The following is a 23,063-nucleotide window of genomic DNA, read 5'->3' as shown; positions in this document are numbered from 1 at the left end:
TTTGATTTAAATTAATTTATTTTCATTGCAAACACAAGCACACGCACGCGCACACACATGCACACACACACACACACACCTTCTGTTCTTCATAAAACTTTTAACCACTTATGAAAAAGTGTACTTTCTCAGACACACAAGGATATATATGTAGTGTATTGTTTTGTAAGAGAATGTATTAAGTAGTGTTAATTGGCACATCCAGGAGACAATCACGAGCTGTGCACATTTCCTGTTTGTCGGACGATTAAAACAGGCACATTTTACAAGAGGAGCTTTAACAAATACAAAACACTCAGCTTTAGATGGCTACAATATGAATCCCTTTAAAAATATTCCATACCAGGGATCCAGCCCCTTTAGTCGTACAAGATTTATTCCTCCCAAAAATAATCGTAACCTTAAGAAAAATATCCATTACTTCTGGAAGCCGTCATTCAATTTACCTTTGGTTCAAGAGTAAAAGTGGTGGTGAACTTGACATACGATTAAGTGCAAATTGCAATATGAGAAGCTTCATTTAAAACACAACAGAATGATTTACTAAAAACGGAAAATGTAGCGTGTACTTTAGTGTGTGCTAAACAGTGTGATAATTATACCGAGCAACAGTGACATCTACTGGTTATGATCATTATAATTTAGTTCTTTCCAAAGAATTCACATGATGTACCAGACGTCACATGTTCCTGCTCGTAGGAACAAATCTCTTTGGTGGCTGTTTCCCAGTTCAGACGTGTCCATTGTGATTTTTCATTAGTTCATGAATGCTTAGCAAGTGTGCCTGAAGACAAAGTTTCTTTTTTAATCAGTAGGTTCTTTTTCATCCCATTTTCCTCTTTTCAACATGGAATTCATCAGTTTTTCTTTTGGTCTCCGGCTAAGAAGTAGGGGTTCTCGTGGCCTTCAACCAGATAGGAGTAACGGGATGGAGTTTTACCTTTGAAGGTCTTCATTCCCTCTGGGTTGAGATCATACGATCCCGTCTGAAATGTCAGTGGAAACAGTCACCACGTTAGTATCTTTGTAAATGTGAAGACTTCAACCTTCCCTACAAAAACCAGGCAAGCAACCAAGTCACCAAACCAAATCCTGAGAAAAGAACTACACCCAAACTAGTGTCAGCTTACCTTTTTGACCGGTCACTCGCTACATTTACATGTAGATGAAAGCGGCTTCCCGCAACAATCTAAATTATTCATGAAGCTCCCCATCACCTGGAAATCTCACCACGTTATTCCCCATAACTTTTTTAAATTATCATCAGGAGGCGTCGAGGCAAATCGTAAAACTAAAAGCAAAGCCGTGCCTTACCTTTTTCCATCCTTTCATTTTCAGCTGAAACCCCTAAAGCAACACACTGGGAGTCAGGCCAAGCAGGGAGCATTGAAGGACGCTACGTGCTAGCACTAATATATATATATATATATATATATATATATATATATATACATACACATTGTGAATGATTTGATTGAACATACTGGCATGGATAAGGTTAAAGACCTATCAACGAAGAGTCCAGTTAACTATCTTGTTTGTCCCAGCGCGCATGGATTTGTTGAATTGCGGTTCAAAATCCTTCTAGGTGTTTCAGAATAAAACTAAGCAAGATGTGTCATCCAAAAGCTATTTCAGTCAAACCAAACTGCAGAGTGAAATGCAGTCTTTGAAGGGTATATATGTCTAAAAAAACAGATTTTAATTTACGCTGAGGCATATTTTTCACCTGCAAATTGATCAAATCCATGCGCAACGGTTGGGTTAGTAGGTTAGTAGGCAATGCTATCAGGATGCAAGACGGAGGGGCAACATTGAAGAAACTAAAGGCGGATTTAGCGGACCATCGATCCTATGCCAGACTGTGAGTATTGGCGGTGAGTAATTCAGACGATCAAGTCCACAGGAGGCTGTGTGATAACTCACCATTCCATTGCTTTGATCTTTGTCCACTAGTACTCGAGCGGTGCCCCCTTCTGTCATCTCAATGTGAGGAGCTGCATCCAAGTTAGCGGAGGCCCGGGGGATGCGGGTGATGCCGGTGGGCCAGGCCTGGTTTAAGTCACCTGATGAGTACGGACTGCTGCTATAGTCTGGCTTGTTGCATCCCGCATTGCTGTAAAAACAGGGGATGTGAAGTGCGCACGCTTTGTCAATATATTATCTGTATCTAAAGTCTTATTCAACTTGCTACATCAGCTCTGATGTTGGCGGAAAAACTATTCAATTATTAACTACATTTTTGCACTGGGTTTAATTACATGAAGAACATGATCACTCTTTCTAATCCATCATATCTTTCCTGCTTAAGTTATATTCATCCAGGGGAAGAAAAAAAAACAAGTACAGTGTGTGTAGTGTTAGGCCTAAGATATCTTTAGTACAAATGTGGTCGAAGTCTGAGCCAAGGCTTTTTTAATATCCTCACCAGGAGCCGTATATCAGCAAAGCCAGGACTATGAGGAGAACTCCTCCCAGCACACAGGAGACGACCACCACTGCCAACAGCGCCGCTGTAAACACATTTGTATTTGAGTGGATCAGTGAATAACTGTCACTGCTGCATCATTGTTGCCTTTGACAACACTGCTGTCACTCACAGTCGTTGCAGTTGAAGCCTGAATATCCAAATGCACATCTGAAATACAAAACAGATTGAGTCCACATGAGGGAGCCAACTTCACATCAGCGTGTACCACATACACAGAAACACAGAACCATCCAATTTCACAAAAGGAAAACTGTGTTGTACTTACGGTTGGCAAATGTTTCCCACTGCCCCCTCCCCACTTGGACATGCTACAATGAAAACACAATCAATTAACGTCACGGTAGATGGAGACGTACACTACGCCTGGTTTCACAAGCAATGAAAGTATGAGCACCATGTGAGCCTCTAATTCTGGAGGCTGCATGAGGACCATTAAAAACAAGCTTCTAATGGTGCATGTGTTTCCTGGGAAGGAACTGCGTGCAGCATTTGCTTTATTTGCCTCTTCCTATAGCTTATCTCCGTGGTGACAACACTCCACAGAGAGAGAGAAAGCTGTAATTCTTCCACGTGTTTCCAGGGAAACAACCCCTGTTTATAAGAAATAAATTAAAGAGATAAATGAAGCGTAGGTCAGGGGTTGGCATTAAAGAAAAGGCTATAGCCCTTGACCATGTCAGTGAGTCTTACTCCCTGTTGTTTCTCCCCCTCGTTCTCACACACAAGTATTTCACTGAGGATAGGAAGGTTCTGCACCAGTTCTCTTTACTGTAGATAAGCTGGGGAAACTTCTCTTACAGCGTATACAGGTATGAAGCTTTACTAATTTCATAGTGCCAGTTTAGCAGAATATTGTAAAGACTTCACATTTCTTTAATATAGAAGACAATACCGGAGCAGGTTTTAGTGTGCTTATTTAAATGTAGTACTAGTTTTGGGACACAAATATGAACCGGTAGTGTACCTCTGCAGCTGGTGTTGGAGTACAGGATGGAGATGTAGCCCTGTTTACAGGAACAAACAGCATTGCCATTTGAATTTGTGCACATTGTAGACGAGACATCACAGGGTAATGGCTCCTGCTCACAAAGGTTGGTGTCTAAGACAGAGAAAATGTAAAACAGGTGAAAATGAAATAAACCTTTCCTGTGAAATAATGTAGCCTGTGTGTTCATAATCAGCATTGTAGCATTACTTGTATATTCAGCATTGCTTAACAATTCATTCGACGGGTTGGCAATAGCATCCTTTATGGCCTGAGTGATGGACTCTTGAGTGATGGTGGTGTCTTCAAATATGTTATTTACAGTTGCTTGTACACTTCCTGGTCTGGGGGGTGATGAGAACCAACAAAAAAGGTTACAAAACAATTTTCACTTGTGCCACAATATTTTTCTGCATTAGGAGAAATGCAAGATACTCACTCAAGTCGCACAACATCAGATTGTTTATACCCCGGCTGGTCTTTCAGGACAGCTCTGAGCTGTGAAACGGGATAAGCATGTGGTTTAAGGACGGGAGGGAGCGTTTGTTACACTAATCCAAATGCCCACAACCTACCGATTTTGAGATCTGAGCTGACGTGTTACGGAATATTGCTGAGGACCTGTCAGTCATGTTATTATTAAATATCAAGGAGGTGAGATGAAGCCGGCCTGGGAACACTTGGGCTAAATGAAGAGGAGTGCAAGGAAAGGATTAAGCTAAAAGTGTTCCGCTTTCACCCTGTTATGATTTCTGTTACAAAAATCTCTCATCTGACCAGACTTGAAATGTTGTTTTAAGTTCTTACCCGGTGCACAACGGCCATTCACGAAGAAGCTACCTGAGAGACACTGGCAGGTGCCATTAAGACAGACACTTTCAGGTGGGCACGGGATGGCAGGACACACTAATAAGAGAAAGAAGAAAAATTATGCTTTGAACAATTGGCCATCGATCGAATTAGTGAAACATACAATAACGGTCCTTTTTTTCTTTTTGAGGCAGCTGAAACAATTTGGGAACAAAATGTTGAATTATCATCACATTCAGTTGATTGGATATATTTGCCAGCAAACATCTGCTTATGTATACATCCTTCACTAGTTTACCAAAGCTTTTATGTTGAAAACAGCTGCCTGCTTTTCTTTTTGTTACCATATAAATATTGACGATGGTCACTTAATTGCGATAAAACAGATGTCCTCTTTTTTTCCATTTTTTAACCATTTTAGCACATAAAAAATAAATCAACGGCGGAAATTAATTATCTCTAGCTGTTTGGGTCCTTGTGTATGCAACCTTTAACTAAACCTGTTGATTAATGGAATAATGCAACTGTAACAGGTACCTTTGGAGGAAAGTACTAACCTAAGACTGGAGGGATGGGTGGAGCTGCTGTGGTTGGTTTATTGGTGGTGGTGTCTATTGGTTGCTGGGTTGTGCTAGGGATGATCGTGGTCATTGGAGCAGTGGAGGAGGTGGTGCTATTGGTGGTTGTACCAGTACTGATAGTGGAGGTTGGAGTGGTGGTGGAGTTGTTGGTGGTGACAATGTCTGTTGGCCTCTGGGTGGTGCTAGTCATGGTGGTACCACTACCGATGGTGGCGTTGTTGGTGGTGACATCTGTTGGTCTCTGGGTGGTGCTAGTCATGGTAGTACCAGTACCGATGGTGGCGTTGTTGGTGGTGACATCTGTTGGTCTCTGGGTGGTGCTAGTCATGGTGGTAGCACTACCGATGGTGGAGTTGTTGGTGGTGATGTCTGTTGGTCTCTTGGTGGTGCTAGTCATGGTAGTACCAGTACCGATGGTGGCGTTGTTGGTGGTGACATCTGTTGGTCTCTGGGTGGTGCTAGTGCTGGTGGTACCATTAACAATGGTGGAGTTGTTGGTGGGGACATCTGTTGGTCTCTGGGTGGTGCTAGTCATGGTGGTAGCACTACCGATGGTGGAGTTGTTGGTGGTGACATCTGTTGGTCTCTGGGTGGTGCTAGTCATGGTAGTACCAGTACCGATGGTGGCGTTGTTGGTGGTGACATCTGTTGGTCTCTGGGTGGTGCTAGTGCTGGTGGTACCATTAACGATGGTGGAGTTGTTGGTGGTGATGTCTGTTGGTCTCTGGGTGGTGCTAGTCATGGTAGTACCACTACCGATGGTGGCGTTGTTGGTGGTGCTAATCATGGTGGTAGCACTACCAATGGTGGAGTTGTTGGTGGTGACATCTGTTGGTCTCTGGGTGGTGCTAGTCATGGTGGTACCATTACCGATGGTGGAGTTGTTGGTGGTGCCACTGATGGTGGAGCCAGTACTATGGGTGGTGGAGGTGGCTGGAGTGGTGGTAGATGAGGCTGTTGTATTGCCACTAGATGGTTCCGTTGAATGAGTCAAAGTTGTGTTGCCGGTCACTATAACATGAAAAGAATAAGAAAATCAGACCATGGATGTTTAAAAAGAGACATTATAAATTCTTTGCGTCACAATGATAGCTTTGTCATTATGATTATTTCAGCCGGTTGAAGCATTGAGCTTAAAGCATGTTCTTCAGTCTAGCCTCAGTACTTGACTCTAGACTTCCTATGAACAAACTTGTATAAAGTAAAATGTTCAACAATTGTGTGACTCCAAAATCTGCATTCGGAGACTTGAAAACTTAAAATAATATATCGGTGTAACTAATGTCTCTGAATTCCTACTCACCTGGATGTTACAGTACATTAGTGGTGTAAGAACAAACATGGACAGTCATAATGCTTAGTCCTACCTCCTGAGGTTGTTGTTGAGGGAGGGGATGCAGTGCTACTGCCTGGGGAGGTAGGGAGAGAGCTGGAGGTGGAAATGGAGGTAGGTGAAGAGGGTGGAGGTCCAGCGGAGAGGGTTGTGTTTGCGGATGGAGTAGTCGACAAAGGAGTCTCAGAAGAGGTGTTAGTAGCGTTTGTTAGAGAAGCTGTAGTTATTAGAGCTGTAGAGAATTCTGTAGTGAATGTAGTTGTACTTGTAGTGCTGTTGCTGGTTTGCGTTGTTAGCACAGTGTTGGTTGTGTAGCTGCTGTTGTGTGTGGTTTGTGTAATTGCCGTTGTGTCACTACTGTTTGTGGTTGGTGTAATTGCCGTTGTGTTGATACCATTGGTTGTGGTTGGTGTGATTGTTGTTGTGTCGCTACTGTTGTTTACAGTTGGTGTAATTTCTGTTGTGTTGCTACTGTTGTTTGTGGTTGGTGGAATTGCTGTTGTGTCGTTTTTGTTGTTCGTGGTCGGTGTAATTGCTGTTGTGTCGCTACCGTTGTTTGTGGTTGGTGTAATTGCTGTTGTGTCACTAATGTTGTTTGTAGTTGGTGTAATTGCGGTTGTGTCGTTATTGTTGTTTGTGGTTGGTGTAATTGCTGTTGTGTCGCTACCGTTGTTTGTGGTTGGTGTAATTACCGTTGTGTCACTACCGTTGTTTATTGTTGGTGTAATTGCTGTTGTTTCATAAGTATTGTTTGTAGTCGGTGTAATTGCTGTTGTATCGCTACCGTTGTTTGTTGTTGGTGTAATTGCTGTTGTGTCGCTACCGTTGCTTGTGGTTGGTGTAATTGCTGTTGTGTCGGTAATGTTGTTTGTGGTTGGTGTAAATGCTGTTGTGTCGTTATTGTTGTTTGTGGTTGGTGTAATTGCTGTTGTGTCGTTATTGTTGTTTGTGGTTGGTGTAATTGCCGTTGTGTTAGTACCGTGGTTTGTGGTTGGTGTAATTGCCGTTGTGTTAGTACCGTGGTTTGTGGTTAGTGTAATTGCCGTTGTGTCGCTACTGTTGTTTGTGGTTGGTGTAATTGCTGTTGTGTCGTTATTGTTGTTTGTGGTTGGTGTAATTGCTGTTGTGTCGCTACCGTTGTTTGTGGTTGGTGTAATTGCTGTTGTGTCGCTACCGTTGTTTGTGGTTGGTGTAATTGCTGTTGTGTCGCTACCGTTGCTTGTGGTTGGTGTAATTGCTGTTGTGTCGGTAATGTTGTTTGTGGTTGGTGTAAATGCTGTTGTGTCGTTATTGTTGTTTGTGGTTGGTGTAATTGCTGTTGTGTCGTTATTGTTGTTTGTGGTTGGTGTAATTGCCGTTGTGTTAGTACCGTGGTTTGTGGTTGGTGTAATTGCCGTTGTGTTAGTACCGTGGTTTGTGGTTAGTGTAATTGCCGTTGTGTCGCTACTGTTGTTTGTGGTTGGTGTAATTGCTGTTGTGTCGTTATTGTTGTTTGTGGTTGGTGTAATTGCTGTTGTGTCGCTACCGTTGTTTGTGGTTGGTGTAATTGCTGTTGTGTCGTTATTGTTGTTTGTGGTCGGTATAATTGCTGTTGTGTCGCTACTGTTGTTTGTAGTCGGTGTAATTGCTGTTGTGTCGTTATTGTTGATTGTGGTCGGTGTATTTGTAGATGTGTCGCTACTGTTGTTTGTACTTGATGTAATTGCTGTTGTGTTGTTATTGTTGTTTGTGGTTGGTGTAAATGCTGTTGTGTCGGTACTGTTGTTTGTGGTTGGTGTAATTACCGTTGTATCACTACCGTTGTTTGTAGTTGGTGTATTTGCTGTTGTTTCGTTATTAGTGTTTGTAGTCGGTGTAATTGCTGTTGTATTGCTACCGTTGTTTGTGGTTGGTGTAATTGCTGTTGTGTCGTTATTGTTGTTTGTGGTCGGTGTAAATGCTGTTGTGTCGCTACGGTTGTTTGTAGTTGGTGTAATTGCTGTTGTGTCGCTACCGTTGTTTGTAGTTGGTGTAATTGCCGTTGTGTCGTTATTGTTGTTTGTGGTTAGTGTAATTGCTGTTGTGTCGCTACCGTTGTTTGTGGTTGGTGTAATTGCTGTTGTGTCGTTATTGTTGTTTGTAGTTGGTGTAATTGCTGTTGTGTAGCTACCGTTGTTTGTGCTTGGTGTAATTGCCGTTGTGTTAGTACCGTAGTTTGTGGTTAGTGTAATTGCTGTTGTGTCGCTACTGTTGTTTGTTGTTGGTGTAATTGCTGTTGTGTCATTATTGTTGTTTGTAGTTGGTGTAATTGCTGTTGTGTAGCTACCGTTGTTTGTGGTTGGTGTAATTGCCGTTGTGTTAGTACCGTGGTTTGTGGTTAGTGTAATTGCCGTTGTGTCGCTACTGTTGTTTGTGGTTGGTGTAATTGCTGTTGTGTCGTTATTGTTGTTTGTGGTTGGTGTAAATGCTGTTTTGTCGGTACCGTTGTTTGTGGTTGGTGTAATTACCGTTGTGTCGCTACCGTTGTTTGTAGTTGGTGTAATTGCCGTTGTGTTGTTATTGTTGTTTGTGGTTAGTGTAATTGCTGTTGTGTCGCTACCGTTGTTTGTGGTTGGTGTAATTGCTGTTGTGTCGTTATTTTTGTTTGTAGTTGGTGTAATTGCTGTTGTGTAGCTACCGTTGTTTGTGGTTGGTGTAATTGCCGTTGTGTTAGTACCGTGGTTTGTGGTTAGTGTAATTGCTGTTGTGTCGCTACTGTTGTTTGTGGTTGATGTAATTGCTGTTGTGTCGTTATTGTTGTTTGTGGTTTGTGTAATTGCTGTTGTGTTGCTACCGTTGTTTGTGGTTGGTGTAATTGCCGTTGTGTCGTTATTGTTGTTTGTGGTCGGTGTAATTGCTGTTGTGTCGCTACTGTTGTTTGTAGTCGGTGTATTTGCTGTTGTGTCGCTACTGTTGTTTGTGGTTGGTGTAATTGCTGTTGTGTCGTTATTGTTGTTTGTGGTTGGTGTAAATGCTGTTGTGTCGGTACCGTTGTTTGTGGTTGGTGTAATTACCGTTGTGTCGCTACCGTTGTTTGTAGTTGGTGTAATTGCCGTTGTGTCGTTATTGTTGTTTGTGGTCGGTGTAATTGCTGTTGTGTCGCTACCGTTGTTTGTGGTTGGTGTAATTGCTGTTGTGTCACTAATGTTGTTTGTAGTTGGTGTAATTGCGGTTGTGTCGTTATTGTTGTTTGTGGTTGGTGTAATTGCTGTTGTGTCGCTACCGTTGTTTGTGGTTGGTGTAATTACCGTTGTGTCACTACCGTTGTTTATTGTTGGTGTAATTGCTGTTGTTTCATAAGTATTGTTTGTAGTCGGTGTAATTGCTGTTGTATCGCTACCGTTGTTTGTGGTTGGTGTAAATGCTGTTGTGTCGCTACCGTTGCTTGTGGTTGGTGTAATTGCTGTTGTGTCGGTAATGTTGTTTGTGGTTGGTGTAAATGCTGTTGTGTCGCTACCGTTGTTTGTGGTTGGTGTAATTGCCGTTGTGTTAGTACCGTGGTTTGTGGTTGGTATAATTGCCGTTGTGTTAGTACCGTGGTTTGTGGTTAGTGTAATTGCCGTTGTGTCGCTACTGTTGTTTGTGGTTGGTGTAATTGCTGTTGTGTCGTTATTGTTGTTTGTGGTTGGTGTAATTGCTGTTGTGTCGCTACCGTTGTTTGTGGTTGGTGTAATTGCTGTTGTGTCGTTATTGTTGTTTGTGGTCGGTATAATTGCTGTTGTGTCGCTACTGTTGTTTGTAGTCGGTGTAATTGCTGTTGTGTCGTTATTGTTGATTGTGGTCGGTGTATTTGTAGTTGTGTCGCTACTGTTGTTTGTACTTGATGTAATTGCTGTTGTGTTGTTATTGTTGTTTGTGGTTGGTGTAAATGCTGTTGTGTCGGTACTGTTGTTTGTGGTTGGTGTAATTACCGTTGTATCACTACCGTTGTTTGTAGTTGGTGTATTTGCTGTTGTTTCGTTATTAGTGTTTGTAGTCGGTGTAATTGCTGTTGTATTGCTACCGTTGTTTGTGGTTGGTGTAATTGCTGTTGTGTCGTTATTGTTGTTTGTGGTCGGTGTAAATGCTGTTGTGTCGCTACCGTTGTTTGTGGTTGGTGTAATTGCCGTTGTGTTAGTACCTTGGTTTGTGGTTAATGTAATTGCCGTTGTGTCACTACCATTTTTTGTAGTCAGTGTAATTGCTGTTGTATCGCTACGGTTGTTTGTAGTTGGTGTAATTGCTGTTGTGTCGCTACCGTTGTTTGTAGTTGGTGTAATTGCCGTTGTGTCGTTATTGTTGTTTGTGGTTAGTGTAATTGCTGTTGTGTCGCTACCGTTGTTTGTGGTTGGTGTAATTGCTGTTGTGTCGTTATTGTTGTTTGTAGTTGGTGTAATTGCTGTTGTGTAGCTACCGTTGTTTGTGCTTGGTGTAATTGCCGTTGTGTTAGTACCGTAGTTTGTGGTTAGTGTAATTGCTGTTGTGTCGCTACTGTTGTTTGTTGTTGGTGTAATTGCTGTTGTGTCATTATTTTTGTTTGTGGTCGGTGTAAATGCTGTTGTGTCGCTACCGTTGTTTGTGGTTGGTGTAATTGCCGTTGTGTTAGTACCGTGGTTTGTGGTTAGTGTAATTGCCGTTGTGTCGCTACCATTGTTTGTAGTCGGTGTAATTGCTGTTGTATCGCTACCGTTGTTTGTAGTTGGTGTAATTGCTGTTGTGTCGCTACCGTTGTTTGTAGTTGGTGTAATTGCCGTTGTGTCGTTATTGTTGTTTGTGGTTAGTGTAATTACTGTTGTGTCGCTACCGTTGTTTGTGGTTGGTGTAATTGCTGTTGTGTCGTTATTGTTGTTTGTAGTTGGTGTAATTGCTGTTGTGTAGCTACCGTTGTTTGTGGTTGGTGTAATTGCCGTTGTGTTAGTACCGTGGTTTGTGGTTAGTGTAATTGCCGTTGTGTCGCTACTGTTGTTTGTGGTTGGTGTAATTGCTGTTGTGTCGTTATTGTTGTTTGTGGTTGGTGTAAATGCTGTTGTGTCGGTACCGTTGTTTGTGGTTGGTGTAATTACCGTTGTGTCGCTACCGTTGTTTGTAGTTGGTGTAATTGCCGTTGTGTTGTTATTGTTGTTTGTGGTTAGTGTAATTGCTGTTGTGTCGCTACCGTTGTTTGTGGTTGGTGTAATTGCTGTTGTGTCGTTATTTTTGTTTGTAGTTGGTGTAATTGCTGTTGTGTAGCTACCGTTGTTTGTGGTTGGTGTAATTGCCGTTGTGTCGTTATTGTTGTTTGTGGTTTGTGTAATTGCTGTTGTGTTGCTACCGTTGTTTGTGGTTGGTGTAATTGCCGTTGTGTCGTTATTGTTGTTTGTGGTCGGTGTAATTGCTGTTGTGTCGCTAATGTTGTTTGTAGTCGGTGTATTTGCTGTTGTGTCGTTATTGTTGTTTGTGGTTTGTGTAATTGCTGTTGTGTTGCTACCGTTGTTTGTGGTTGGTGTAATTGCCGTTGTGTCGTTATTGTTGTTTGTGGTCGGTGTAATTGCTGTTGTGTCGCTACTGTTGTTTGTAGTCGGTGTATTTGCTGTTGTGTCGCTACTGTTGTTTGTGGTTGGTGTAATTGCTGTTGTGTCGTTATTGTTGTTTGTGGTTGGTGTAAATGCTGTTGTGTCGGTACCGTTGTTTGTGGTTGGTGTAATTGCCGTTGTGTCGTTATTGTTGTTTGTGGTTAGTGTAATTGCTGTTGTGTCGCTACCGTTGTTTGTGGTTGGTGTAATTGCTGTTGTGTCGTTATTGTTGTTTGTAGTTGGTGTAATTGCTGTTGTGTAGCTACCGTTGTTTGTGGTTGGTGTAATTGCCGTTGTGTTAGTACCGTGGTTTGTGGTTAGTGTAATTGCCGTTGTGTCGCTACTGTTGTTTGTGGTTGGTGTAATTACTGTTGTGTCGTTATTGTTGTTTGTGGTTGGTGTAATTGCCGTTGTGTCGTTATTGTTGTTTGTGGTCGGTGTAATTGCTGTTGTGTCGCTACTGTTGTTTGTAGTCGGTGTATTTGCTGTTGTGTCGCTACTGTTGTTTGTGGTTGGTGTAATTGCTGTTGTGTCGTTATTGTTGTTTGTGGTTGGTGTAAATGCTGTTGTGTCGGTACCGTTGTTTGTGGTTGGTGTAATTACCGTTGTGTCACTACCGTTGTTTGTAGTTGGTGTATTTGCTGTTGTTTCGTTATTAGTGTTTGTAGTCGGTGTAGATGCTGTTGTATTGCTACCGTTGTTTGCGGTTGGCGTAATTGCTGTTGTGTCGTTATTGTTGTTTGTGGTTGGTGTAAATGCTGTTGTGTCGCTACCGTTGTTTGTGGTTTGTGTAATTGCCGTTGTGTTAGCACCGTGGTTTGTGGTTAGTGTAATTGCCGTTGTGTCGCTACCATTGTTTGTAGTCGGTGTAATTGATGTTGTATCGCTACCGTTGTTTGTGGTTGGTGTAATTTCTGTTGTGTTGCTACTGTTATTTGTAGTTGGTGTAATTGCTGTTGAGTAGTTATTGTTGTTTGTTGTTGGTGTAATTGCTGTTGTATCGCTACCGTGGTTTGTGGTTAGTGTAATTGCCGTTGTGTTGCTACCTTTGTTTGTAGTCGTTGCAATTGCTGTTGTATCGCTACCGTTGTTTGTGGTTGGTGTAATTGCTGTTGTGTTGCTACTGTTGTTTGTAGTTGATGTAATTGCTGTTGTGTTGTTATTGTTGTTTGTGGTTGGTGTAATTGCAGTTGAGTCACTACTGTTGTTTGTTGGTAGTGTAATTGCTGTTGTGTCGTTACCATTGTTTGTGGTTGGTGTAATTGCTGTTGTGTCGTTATTGTTGTTTGTGGTCAGTGTAATTGCTGTTGTGTCGTTATTGTTGTTTGTGGTTGGTGTAAATGCTGTTGTGTCGCTACCGTTGTTTGTGGTTGGTGTAATTGCCGTTGTGTCACTACCGTTGTTTGTAGTTGGTGTATTTGCTGTTGTTTCGTTATTATTGTTTGTAGTCGGTGTAATTGCTGTTGTGTCGCTACTGTTTGTGGTTAGTGTAATTGATGTTGTGTCGCTACCGTTGTTTGTAGTTGGTGTAATTGCTGTTGTGTCGCTACTGTTGTTTGTAGTCGGTGTAATTGCTGTTGTGTCGCTACTGTTGTTTGTGGTTGGTGTAATTGCTGTTGTGTCGTTATTGGTGTTTGTGGTTAGTGTAATTGCTGTTGTGTCGCTACCGTTGTTTGTGGTTGGTGTAATTGCTGTTGTGTCGTTATTGTTGTTTGTAGTTGGTGTAATTGCTGTTGTGTAGCTACCGTTGTTTGTGCTTGGTGTAATTGCCGTTGTGTTAGTACCGTGGTTTGTGGTCACTGTAATTGCCGTTGTGTCGCTACTGTTGTTTGTGGTTGGTGTAATTGCTGTTGTGTCGCTACTGTTGTTTGTAGTTGATGCAATTGCTGTTGTGTTGTTATTGTTGTTTGTAGTTGGTTTAATTGCTGTTGAGTCGTTACCGTTGTTTGTGGTTGGTGTAATTGCCGTTGTGTTAGTACCGTGGTTTGTGGTTAGTGTAATTGCCGTTGTGTCGCTACCATTTTTTGTAGTCGGTGTAATTGCTGTTGTGTCACTACCGTTGTTTGTGGTTGGTGTAATTGCCGTTGTTTCGTTATTATTGTTTGTAGTCGTTTTCATTGCTGTTGTATCGTTACCGTTGTTTGTGGTTGGTGTGACTGCTGTTGTGTCGCTACCGTTGTTTGTAGTCGGTGTAATTGCCGTTGTGTCGTTATTGTTGATTGTGGTCACTGTATTTGTAGTTGTGTCGCTACTGTTTTTTGTGGTTGGTGTAATTGCTGTTGTGTCGTTATTGTTGTTTGTGGTTGGTGTAATTGCCGTTGTGTCGTTATTGTTGTTTGTGGTTGGTGTAATTGCCGTTGTGTCGCTGCTTTTGTGTGTTGTCAATGTACTAGTGGTTGTGTCGCTGCTGTTGTGCGTGATGGTTGCCCCTGCAGACACTGTGCTATCTTTAGCAGGTGTGGTGGTTGCATTAGCCGTCTCACTGGTGTCGGTGGTTTGGCTCGTCTCTCGGATCGTAGTGGACGTTGTCTTCCCACTGGTCGGAGCGGATGGAGAGACGTCCGGGATGCTAGTGGTAACGTCGCTGCTCTCAGTGACCGACGCTGTGGTGGTCCTGGACTGGTCTGCGTGGGTGGTGGATGGTTTTATAGTTGTAGATCCTCCTGTGGTGGTGTTTATAGTTGTTGTAGCTAATGTGGAAGATGGTGGTAAAGTTGGAAAACTGCTGGTTGAGCGGTTGCTGCTTGTAGGCGAGCTCGCAGTCACAGATATGTGTGATGTTGCAGGAGTGGTGGATGTCTCGTTAGTCGTTCCTCCATCGCTCGTGTAATCCTGCGTAGTAAGATTTGCAGTTGCCACTCCTAAAGTCAAACCAATACCACAAAAAATAATCAATGGGTGCAGCAAATTTAGCATTCATTTAAAGTTGCATTCATGTCCAAAAGATAAACGTAAATCAAGTCAGATTACGTTACGTTACGTTACGCTTGACGGGGGGGGGACTAGATGCTGCGCCGGACGCCGGACAGGGCATTGAAAATCCGGACGTCCCCCTAGTGCATGAATTTACATGAATTTCTCTCTAAATGTTTGAAAAAGTGACATATGAATATTGTTGTGCTTTTTTGATCATATGATAATGCTAAATGTAGCAAAACTGCGCAGGATTTTAGAACGTGCGACATTTTACAAACGGCGCCCCATAGCTCTCATGCTTTACTTTGTGGTCATGGGGGTGCAGTACGAGTCAATGGGCAGCTTGTGGAGTGTTACAAACAGTAGGAGGTCATTTACAGGGGTTTGGCCCGTTTACCTCAGGTCCTCATCTGTATGTATTGATTGATTTTGATCATTAAGCCAGAGAGGGAACGTATCACCGAACACACATGGTTTTGTCCACTAAATTATCTTAAAAGTACAAGAAAATCAGACGCTGGACGGGATTTGATTATTTTCTGTGTACAAGGAACTTCATGAGCTAATGTCTTTATTGCTGGGAAACCAAGACTAATTCAGAGATAAATAACCACAAGCTTCACACACCCTGAAACAACATACTTTATTGGATACGTTGAGCTTAAAGGACACACACCGACACAGACCCACCTTCGAAAAAAATGTATTATTGACACTGATAGATGAGGATGTGATGACAGGTTGGAAAAGGTCTCAGGTGACAGTTTTGAAAATCAAGGAGTGGCATAGTTAAGAGGTTTGCCTCTACATGTGAAGAAGCATGAAGTGCTTTATAAAACACGTCAACTTGTGACTGCTTTGTCTGGATGAATATTTACGGCCAACGGACTAATCTTACGGGAGAACCAGAAAGGAAGGAAAAATAATCTCTTAAATCAGATCCAGTCTACCCTTTCTCGATGAGCCCTGTGTTACATTTTGGTAAAGTATCAACGACTGTTTCCTTGAATGACTCAGTTGAAGGTTAACCATTTCACCTTATTGTTGCACGCCTTACATTCTACGAATCTACACATCTCAAATGCCAACATTTTGTCTATCTTTCTAAAAATATCTTCGCATTTTAGCCGTCCATCAGATTCTTAAGAAACTGGTCAGACAGTTTCAGTTTATACTCCATCTACGGGATCAGTCAGGTGTTTGTGACTTCCACGCCAGTGTCAAATCCAGCAGGTAGATCTGCCAGCCGAATGAAAGGCAGTGGAAGCCCATCAGTTTACAAATGCAGCATTTAACACGCCACTGATCAACACAATCAACCCTGGAGCAGCTGTTGAGAAGTAAAAGAACCATTCACTCTGGCGGTGTGGAGTCCGTCGAACAGCCTTATCAGCTGAGTGTGTGGGAGAGTAACCACATTCCTATTAACATCTCCACAGAATGGAAAGTTCACATTTGTACCAGTCTCCTGGTGAGCATTTGTTATCGAACAATAACGACTTCCTAATTATTAAATTGGGTCAGAGTTTGAAAGGGCGCAGCAAATTAGCCTGCTAACATACCAAGACGTCCGGATGGATTGGCCAGAATTTGGGCACATATATTAATGTCAAACAGAATATCTCTCTCCAGCAGATGGTCAAAAGATGACAACACTGATTTGGTGACCATATATAGGTCGTTCATGTGGCAAACCCTAAATAAACACCAGATTTTATGAATGTGACATCAAAACATGCCGCCTTAAAGGTACCAACGGTAACTACTTTCATTCTTATCACCTTCTACTTACAACTGATACCACTAAAAGTAGAGCACAGAGATGGTTTCGGTTTCACAGTGTCATTGCCGCCACATACAGTATATATGAGGGTTTATCTTGCTGTGATGACATTTGGAAAATTTTGATTATTTCCCCATAGGCAAATTGTTATGAGACTATCTACACAAAATCTGCATAACCGCATTCACAGGCTTGTTTTTCCCCTGAAGCCTCCGCATATACTTATAATCGTCTGGTTGTTCTCTGGTGTTGCTAACAGAGGGAGGCGGAAGCTGAGACCGCAAAATGATATGACACGGCGAGATATTTCAGTAAGTATATCTACCTAGAAGTCATAAAATATCCAGATAAAGAGATGCCAAGAAAATGTTATGGTGTCATAAAAGCCCTGCCTATTTATAGACATGGGGAAGTGAAGGAAAAAACGAACAAACGATACGAACAAACACGGTGGTTCTTCTTTCACGGCTGCTTTTCTATAACCATTTACATAAACATGCCAGCCATAAATAAAATACATAGAAACACCTGTGACAGGTTTACAGACAGTGTATGATGCCAAAGTCTGAACCAACGAGTGTTTACAAGACCACAGCATTCCTTAAACAACGTTAATGACATCAATATGAAACAATGTAAACAGACAGTGAGTTAGTGAGATTACAATTAAGGACACACTCTGTGCTGCACGTCTTACAGAAAGCCGCGTCTCTAAGGATTTAACCTACAGCCGGATAATCCCCTGCAGACACAAAAGAGATGACTGGGCCAAGACAAGTGGGTCTAAGGTCGGCCTGCGGGCACATATTCAGCAGAATGTGGATAAGAAGATCCAGCTCTACGCACTGAGCCCTTTGGTCAACCATTTTGGTTCGACAAACCAGCAGCCACACTTTCCGACACTAAAATCAAACGAGCGCACTGTGGGAGAGCGCATCCGTTGCTAAGCGCATCCGTTGCCAAGGAGACGTCCGCTTCCAAGCTGTCAAAGCTCCGCCGCACTTCAAATCACAGAACGGTAACGACAGGAGATGCCGGTTATGCTCGCTCGCGTTTCAGTGCAGCGCTGCACTTCAGGGTGCTTCTATTCATGCAAGACAATGGCGGTCCTGTAAAGTACCTGCTCCCAAACTGACTGTCAGATCCAGCTTTCCCCCAACGCACGTCCTCAACCTCCTGTCCACACCGCCGCTCCCCTGGGATAAATAATCTGTATCGATTACACGCCACGAGGATTCACTGACTAGTCCAGAGAGCCGGGACAAACGGTCCCTTGGTTCTCGGGGGTTGCAAATATTTCCAGTTAATTGTTGTGAATTAGGAGAAACTGAAATCCCTGAAATAGTTCTTTATCCCATCCAGCAGCACTACAAGGACGGCCCTGATTAAAGAATGGTCACAGAGAAGGAGATGAAGTGACACAGGAGCCTGAGGCTGCACCTCATTAGGAGGCCGAGTCGTGTGGAAAGCTGACCTATGTGTGTGTGTGTGTGTGTGTTTGTGTTGCCTCTGTCTCGGAAACCCTCCAGTAGGACATCTGAAACACACTGGTTAAAGACAAAGATGCGGCTGGCTCACAGGACTAGGCTCACAGCTTATTGCATGTCGCACCTTTGCCGGCTAATGAGAGTCAACATTTCTTACATACTGCTTTATGAGCTCCTGGTGTTTAAAGGTGCCCATCCGTGCGTTGCAAAAACCTCATGGGACGCAAACAGATAGACACAGGTCAGTTTTTTTTGTGGGGGGGAAACCAGTCCTGAGGGCTGCCACATCAAAGCGACACAGCCGGGTCACCAGGAGCGACCTCACAAGCCTGAGAGGAAGCTTCTTTGTGTATTATTCTGCTGGGTGTTGTGTGTCTGACCAGAGTAAATCTTAACGGTGTGGAAAGTCCATTTTCTGACCTCCTACGGACCAAAGCGGCTGTAGAAGTAGCAGTTAATGGACATACTCAAATACAAGTAACTAAGTCTGGGGGGTAGAAAAGGATACAAAATAGGGAGAGGCCTCATTAAAGCCAGCTGTTGGTCTTGAAATCTATTATCTTAGTGAGTCTACCAAATTCTGTGTTTTAATGCAGTTCCATGTTAGACATCATGATTTTTTTAGAAATGATTAAACTGGTTAGGTGAAACTCCATTATGAGATCATCACGCATTTGGGTGAGATTGCCTCATCTAAAAATGCATTGGGAGATGTTGTAGAGGAATTAAGGACAAATGAGCAAATTGAAGCCTCATTCTCTTTGTCCTGCTAAGACTTTTCTGCCTTTCCCATCGGAACAAACTTCATCTTGGCTGGGTGCAGCCCAACACACACACAGACAAAGAAAACCTCAGCATTTCATGTTCAACTTTCATCACACCGTCTCCAGTTTATCTCCATCTTCAACAGGACACGGTTGAAAAGAGCTCTCTCTATCGGAAACAAACAGAGCACTTACACGATAACTCGGAAGTAACAGATGGCTCCCTGGAGCCCGGCTCACTCGCAGGGCCTCTGCACATATCATATCCAATTAAAGCTGCGCCAGCACATGCTTTTCAATTACAGAGCGAGATTTACTGGCCCGGGGAAGGTCTAATTCAGCAGGATGCAGCGGCGACGCAAGGAGACAGAGGGAGAAAGGAAAGGAAAGAAACGGCACGTGCGCAATGGGAAGTAAAGACAATACGTGGTGGCAGGTGAGAGTGTGTCAAATGAGGAAGGTACTAAATACTAGAACAAGGAACTGTGTGATACGCAAACAACAATGGTGTTAACTGAAACTGAAATACACGAGTTGGTTCAGTACGCAAGGCTATCAAGTCAGAATCAGAATCAGTAGCCATTGCCATATATGTGTTGGTGCAGTATAATAATAAAATATGATAAAATACAATAAAGGGGCGGCAAGGTGGCGTGGCGGTTGGCACTGTTGCCTCACAGAAAGAAGGTCCTGGGTTTGACTCCGCCCAGGGGCCTTTGTGTGAGGAGTCTGCATGTTCTTCCCGTGTCTGCGTGGGTTCCCTCTGGGTACTCTGGCTTCCTCCCATTGCCCGTATGTGGTGGTATGTGGTTGTATGTGGTTTGGCTGGGATTTACTCCAGCCCCCCCAGTGGTTTGAAGATGGATGATGAATGGATGGAAGATGGATGAAAAAAGATAAAGTAATATAATATATAAATATATGAGCAAAATAAAAACCATATGAACAGATAACATAAGTTTCTTACAACATGTTCCTCCATTCGGGTCACTGGGGCACTTGGATTCATGAGACCAACTGCTTCTGTGGCCAGAGGTCTTGGTCCTGATGGACCGCAGCCTCCTGCCGGAGGGAAGGGGCTCAAAATGCTTGAGAGGGGTCGGCTACAGTCTTTCTTCGTCAATCACCTTTTTTGATATTCAAATAATTGTTTAATTTTTCAAGAATAAATGGCAAATATCCTTTTGGTTCCAGTCTCTTCAAATGTGACAATTAGTTTTCCCCTGATATTTATGGCACTTATTGTTAATCATACACAGTAAGCAAACTGAAGACAATGCCACACCCTTCTGTCACAGGCCAATAATGCAGCTCTACGTGAGCGATGTGTCCTTATAACATTCCTACAACCACCCTCTGACTCCAGAGCAGACTTTGCCGGCTCTAAGAATGACCTAACGATGACACACGCGGCTGTGAGAGGAAACAGTAACATGGAGAGCAGAGGGAGACATTAAACGTGCTCTCTGCTCTCTGGAAGATTCCCTACAGAGGTCACAAGAAAATGTGGCGCCAGACTCAGAGGAGGAGGTCTTTTCATCTGGACCTCTTTACTGCTACTTCAGACGCACTCAGTCAAGCTGCCCAACACTGGAGCGGCCATCACCCCCCCCCCCCCCCCCCCCCCCCCCCCCCCAAGTCTCCCTCATGATAGGGAGAGAACCACACAAAAACGCCCTGCAGGCTCCGGCACATGACAGCGACTGAGTCTGAGTCTTCAGTCTTCATACATGGAACCATGAAACACAGAGATGCACTTCATAACGACCCAAATGAATAATAAAAAGGGTGACCAATGGATTTAGGTGCAACTAAGCCCGGGGAGTCTGTACAGTGGAGAGCTCATCAAAATTCCTCAGGGCAGCTTCGCCGCGCTGTTGAGGAGGTCCGCGTATCCACACACACACACGCAGTAGAACTTGTGTGTTTGGAGTGCGCTGCCCTTCAGGGAGCCGGCTGCTGATTTGACCGATGCATCCTCGCTGGCATCTGTTAGCCATCACAGGGTTTTGAGTCACACCGAGAGGAGCAATGGGTCAGAGGTCAAGACTATTTAGGGGGGGGTAGTGTAGGAAAATGGCCATTTTGCCTAAAAAACCTTTAACAGAGGTTTTAACAAGTTACCTTGTTCCAGTAAAAGGGATTCAAACTGACCTGCAATTAAAGCAGAGGCTAAACATGGGATGCTGTTTATTCTATAGTTTAGTTATTTAATCCTTTGTATTGATGAAGGTTGGTGGATTCTGTAAATACTGCAAACAATGATGATGATTCCAGAAACTTGATCATTCTACTGAATAAGTCTCTAGGTTGTGTCTACTTTACTTTCAAAGATCTTGCACACAAGTGTAACTCAGTACCAATGAATGTACATCTGGCAGCGCTGTTTCATTCTGAAGATCTGAAAAAAATAAGGTTTTCATACTAAAGCCTCTTATTGATGACCTGAATTTTTTAGAAACCAAAGGCTTAAAGCTTCCTTGTTTTGAACAACCATTGTTTGGCTCAGTTATTCAAGTAACGGGAGATAATTTGGCTTTAAATGGCTTGTTGGGCTTTGTGGAATCATTCCGTGCAACCCACTGCTGTAGATTTGTTTAATCAGTAAGCAAGAAATTGCATCTATATTTACTGAAGATCATCCTGAGTTAACTTTCCGTTTCAAAGATCTTCATACTGAACAGGCACTAAATGAAAATCCTGATCAATATATGGTGTTAAAACGTCATGTGTGCTCAACTGCTTATGGTATTTCCATTGCACTGACAACTATGCTGTTGACATAATGCACGGTGTGCTGGAGGGTGTGGTACAGTACGAACTAAAGCTGAATTTGGAGTACCTTGTTGAACAGGTCTATATTTCTTTGATCACATTGTCAAACAGAATACTGGGCTTTAGTTATGGTTACACAGAGCGTAAAAACAAACCAAGTGGGATAAACATGGATGATAAGAGCAAAGATCTAGGTTTGAATGCCATCCAGTCATGGTGTCTCCTGCGTAACGCTCCACTAATGTTTGGAGATGTCATTAAAAAGAATAACAGTCACTGGAACGTTCTGCTACTTTTGATCCTGATTGTCAATATAGAGTTTTGCTACACCATAACTGATGGAATGATATGTTACTTGAAACATCTGATCTGTGATCACCATACTCTGTTCAAAGCAAAGAGGTTGATTCCCAAGCACCACTTGATGGTACACTATCCTAGATGCATAACATAAATTGGCCCTCTTATCCATATGTGGTGCATGTGATTTGAAGCTAAACACCATTTTTTCGAAATATGTGGCAAAAATGTTAAGAATCTCACCAAATCATTAGTGAAACAACATCAGCGTCAATTAGCATTTAACTATGAAAATGATTGCAGAAGGTTTGAATTTGGTCCTACATCATCCAAAAACATCTGCAACTTGCAAGGTGGGTCAGATATCACGATACTGAGTACCAGGTTCTGTTGTACTTATGCACTGGATGTACCGATGATCTCGCTGTGTTCAAAAAGATCTGTGATATTATAATACATGAACAGCGTGCTTTCGTAGTATCCTGTAATGTACAAACAATGTCCTATGATGACCACTTTAGTGCATACTGTATACAAGACCAAATAAATTTGTTTTCTGTCACATCTGTGAAGGCACTGACTTAGCAGCAATAACACTTTATAGTGTTAATGAGGCAACTCCTTTATAGTACGCACATCACACTATAAGAGTTCATTAATCACTCCTATGAGTATTTATTTCTAACACTACCCACTGGTGTTGAGAAACCAACGCTTGAGTATTGTTAAATTTCAACTATATAAGAGTTCAAATTAACTCTATAACAGTGTTAAAATGGCAAAAATAATTAACAACAACCAAAATAAAAACAATCCCTTTTATTTAGGAAACATTCCTATATTCCGCTTATAATACATCTGTGCCTTTACTTATGGACCACCGGCCACGCGATATATATATTAAATCTGTGCTGTTAAAACCTATAAAAACGTGTATCCAGAGGTCAACCTGTTCTCCAGATCATAATCTAATCCAATCTTACAAATCTTAAATAAATAACTCACCCGGTTATTAGTTTGCTATTATTCTGGAGCTGAACCTCACTCACCGTTAACAGCAGCGCACAGGAGAAACACGACAGGTAGAAAACTGCCGGGAAACATCTTCCAAGTTTTCCGCCTTAAAGCGGTCCGAGTTCGAGCCGAACGGACGGTGGCGGAGTCCCGCGTTTAGCCGGTATAACGGGGGAAATAACGGAGGTGAACAGGCGCTCTTTTCCTCCGGGGTGAACTCGCTGGCTGCCACAGGTGGCTCCGACTTGAAGCTCCGGCCCGGGACGGCATTAAGA

General features: G+C 42.7%; 1 protein-coding gene across 4 annotated transcripts; it reads right to left on the bottom strand.

Moving 5' to 3' along the window:
- Positions 1 to 23,063, bottom strand: LOC120828376 (uncharacterized). 4 transcript variants are annotated; one of them, XM_040191924.2, is made up of 14 exons: positions 22,824 to 23,063; positions 14,233 to 14,610; positions 4,844 to 5,878; positions 4,284 to 4,382; positions 4,052 to 4,161; positions 3,916 to 3,974; positions 3,687 to 3,820; positions 3,456 to 3,590; positions 2,757 to 2,799; positions 2,601 to 2,638; positions 2,429 to 2,513; positions 1,927 to 2,116; positions 1,315 to 1,347; positions 1 to 986 (listed from the first exon to the last, which is right to left on the bottom strand). In XM_040191924.2, the coding sequence occupies exons 1-14, from the start codon at positions 22,876 to 22,878 to the stop codon at positions 858 to 860; spliced, it is 2,523 nt and encodes an 840-aa protein (XP_040047858.2). In that variant the 5' UTR covers positions 22,879 to 23,063; the 3' UTR covers positions 1 to 857. The 4 variants fall into 4 exon arrangements, with proteins under 4 accessions (XP_040047858.2, XP_040047859.2, XP_077939740.1 ...); XM_040191925.2 differs by lacking the exon at positions 1,315 to 1,347; XM_078083614.1 differs by lacking the exons at positions 14,233 to 14,610; positions 22,824 to 23,063 and adding an exon at positions 6,235 to 14,226.

The sequence above is a fragment of the Gasterosteus aculeatus genome, chromosome 11 (genome assembly GCF_964276395.1).
Source record: "Gasterosteus aculeatus chromosome 11, fGasAcu3.hap1.1, whole genome shotgun sequence".
NCBI lineage: Eukaryota > Metazoa > Chordata > Actinopteri > Perciformes > Gasterosteidae > Gasterosteus > Gasterosteus aculeatus.
The sequence above is the reverse complement of the archived record's forward strand: the minus strand, read 5'-3'. Positions and strand labels throughout refer to the sequence as shown.

Excerpts from the sequence above, each read along its gene's own strand:
- LOC120828376 (XM_078083614.1), bottom strand. The coding sequence starts at position 13,867 with ATGAAAACGACTACAAACAATAATAACGAAACAACGGCAATTACACCA. Across the intron at positions 3,821-3,915 it reads TCTGATGTTGTGCGACTTGA|ACCAGGAAGTGTACAAGCAA; the intron begins GTGAGTATCTTG and ends ATCACCCCCCAG. Across the intron at positions 987-1,314 it reads AAATGAAAGGATGGAAAAAG|ACGGGATCGTATGATCTCAA; the intron begins GTAAGGCACGGC and ends CTGACATTTCAG.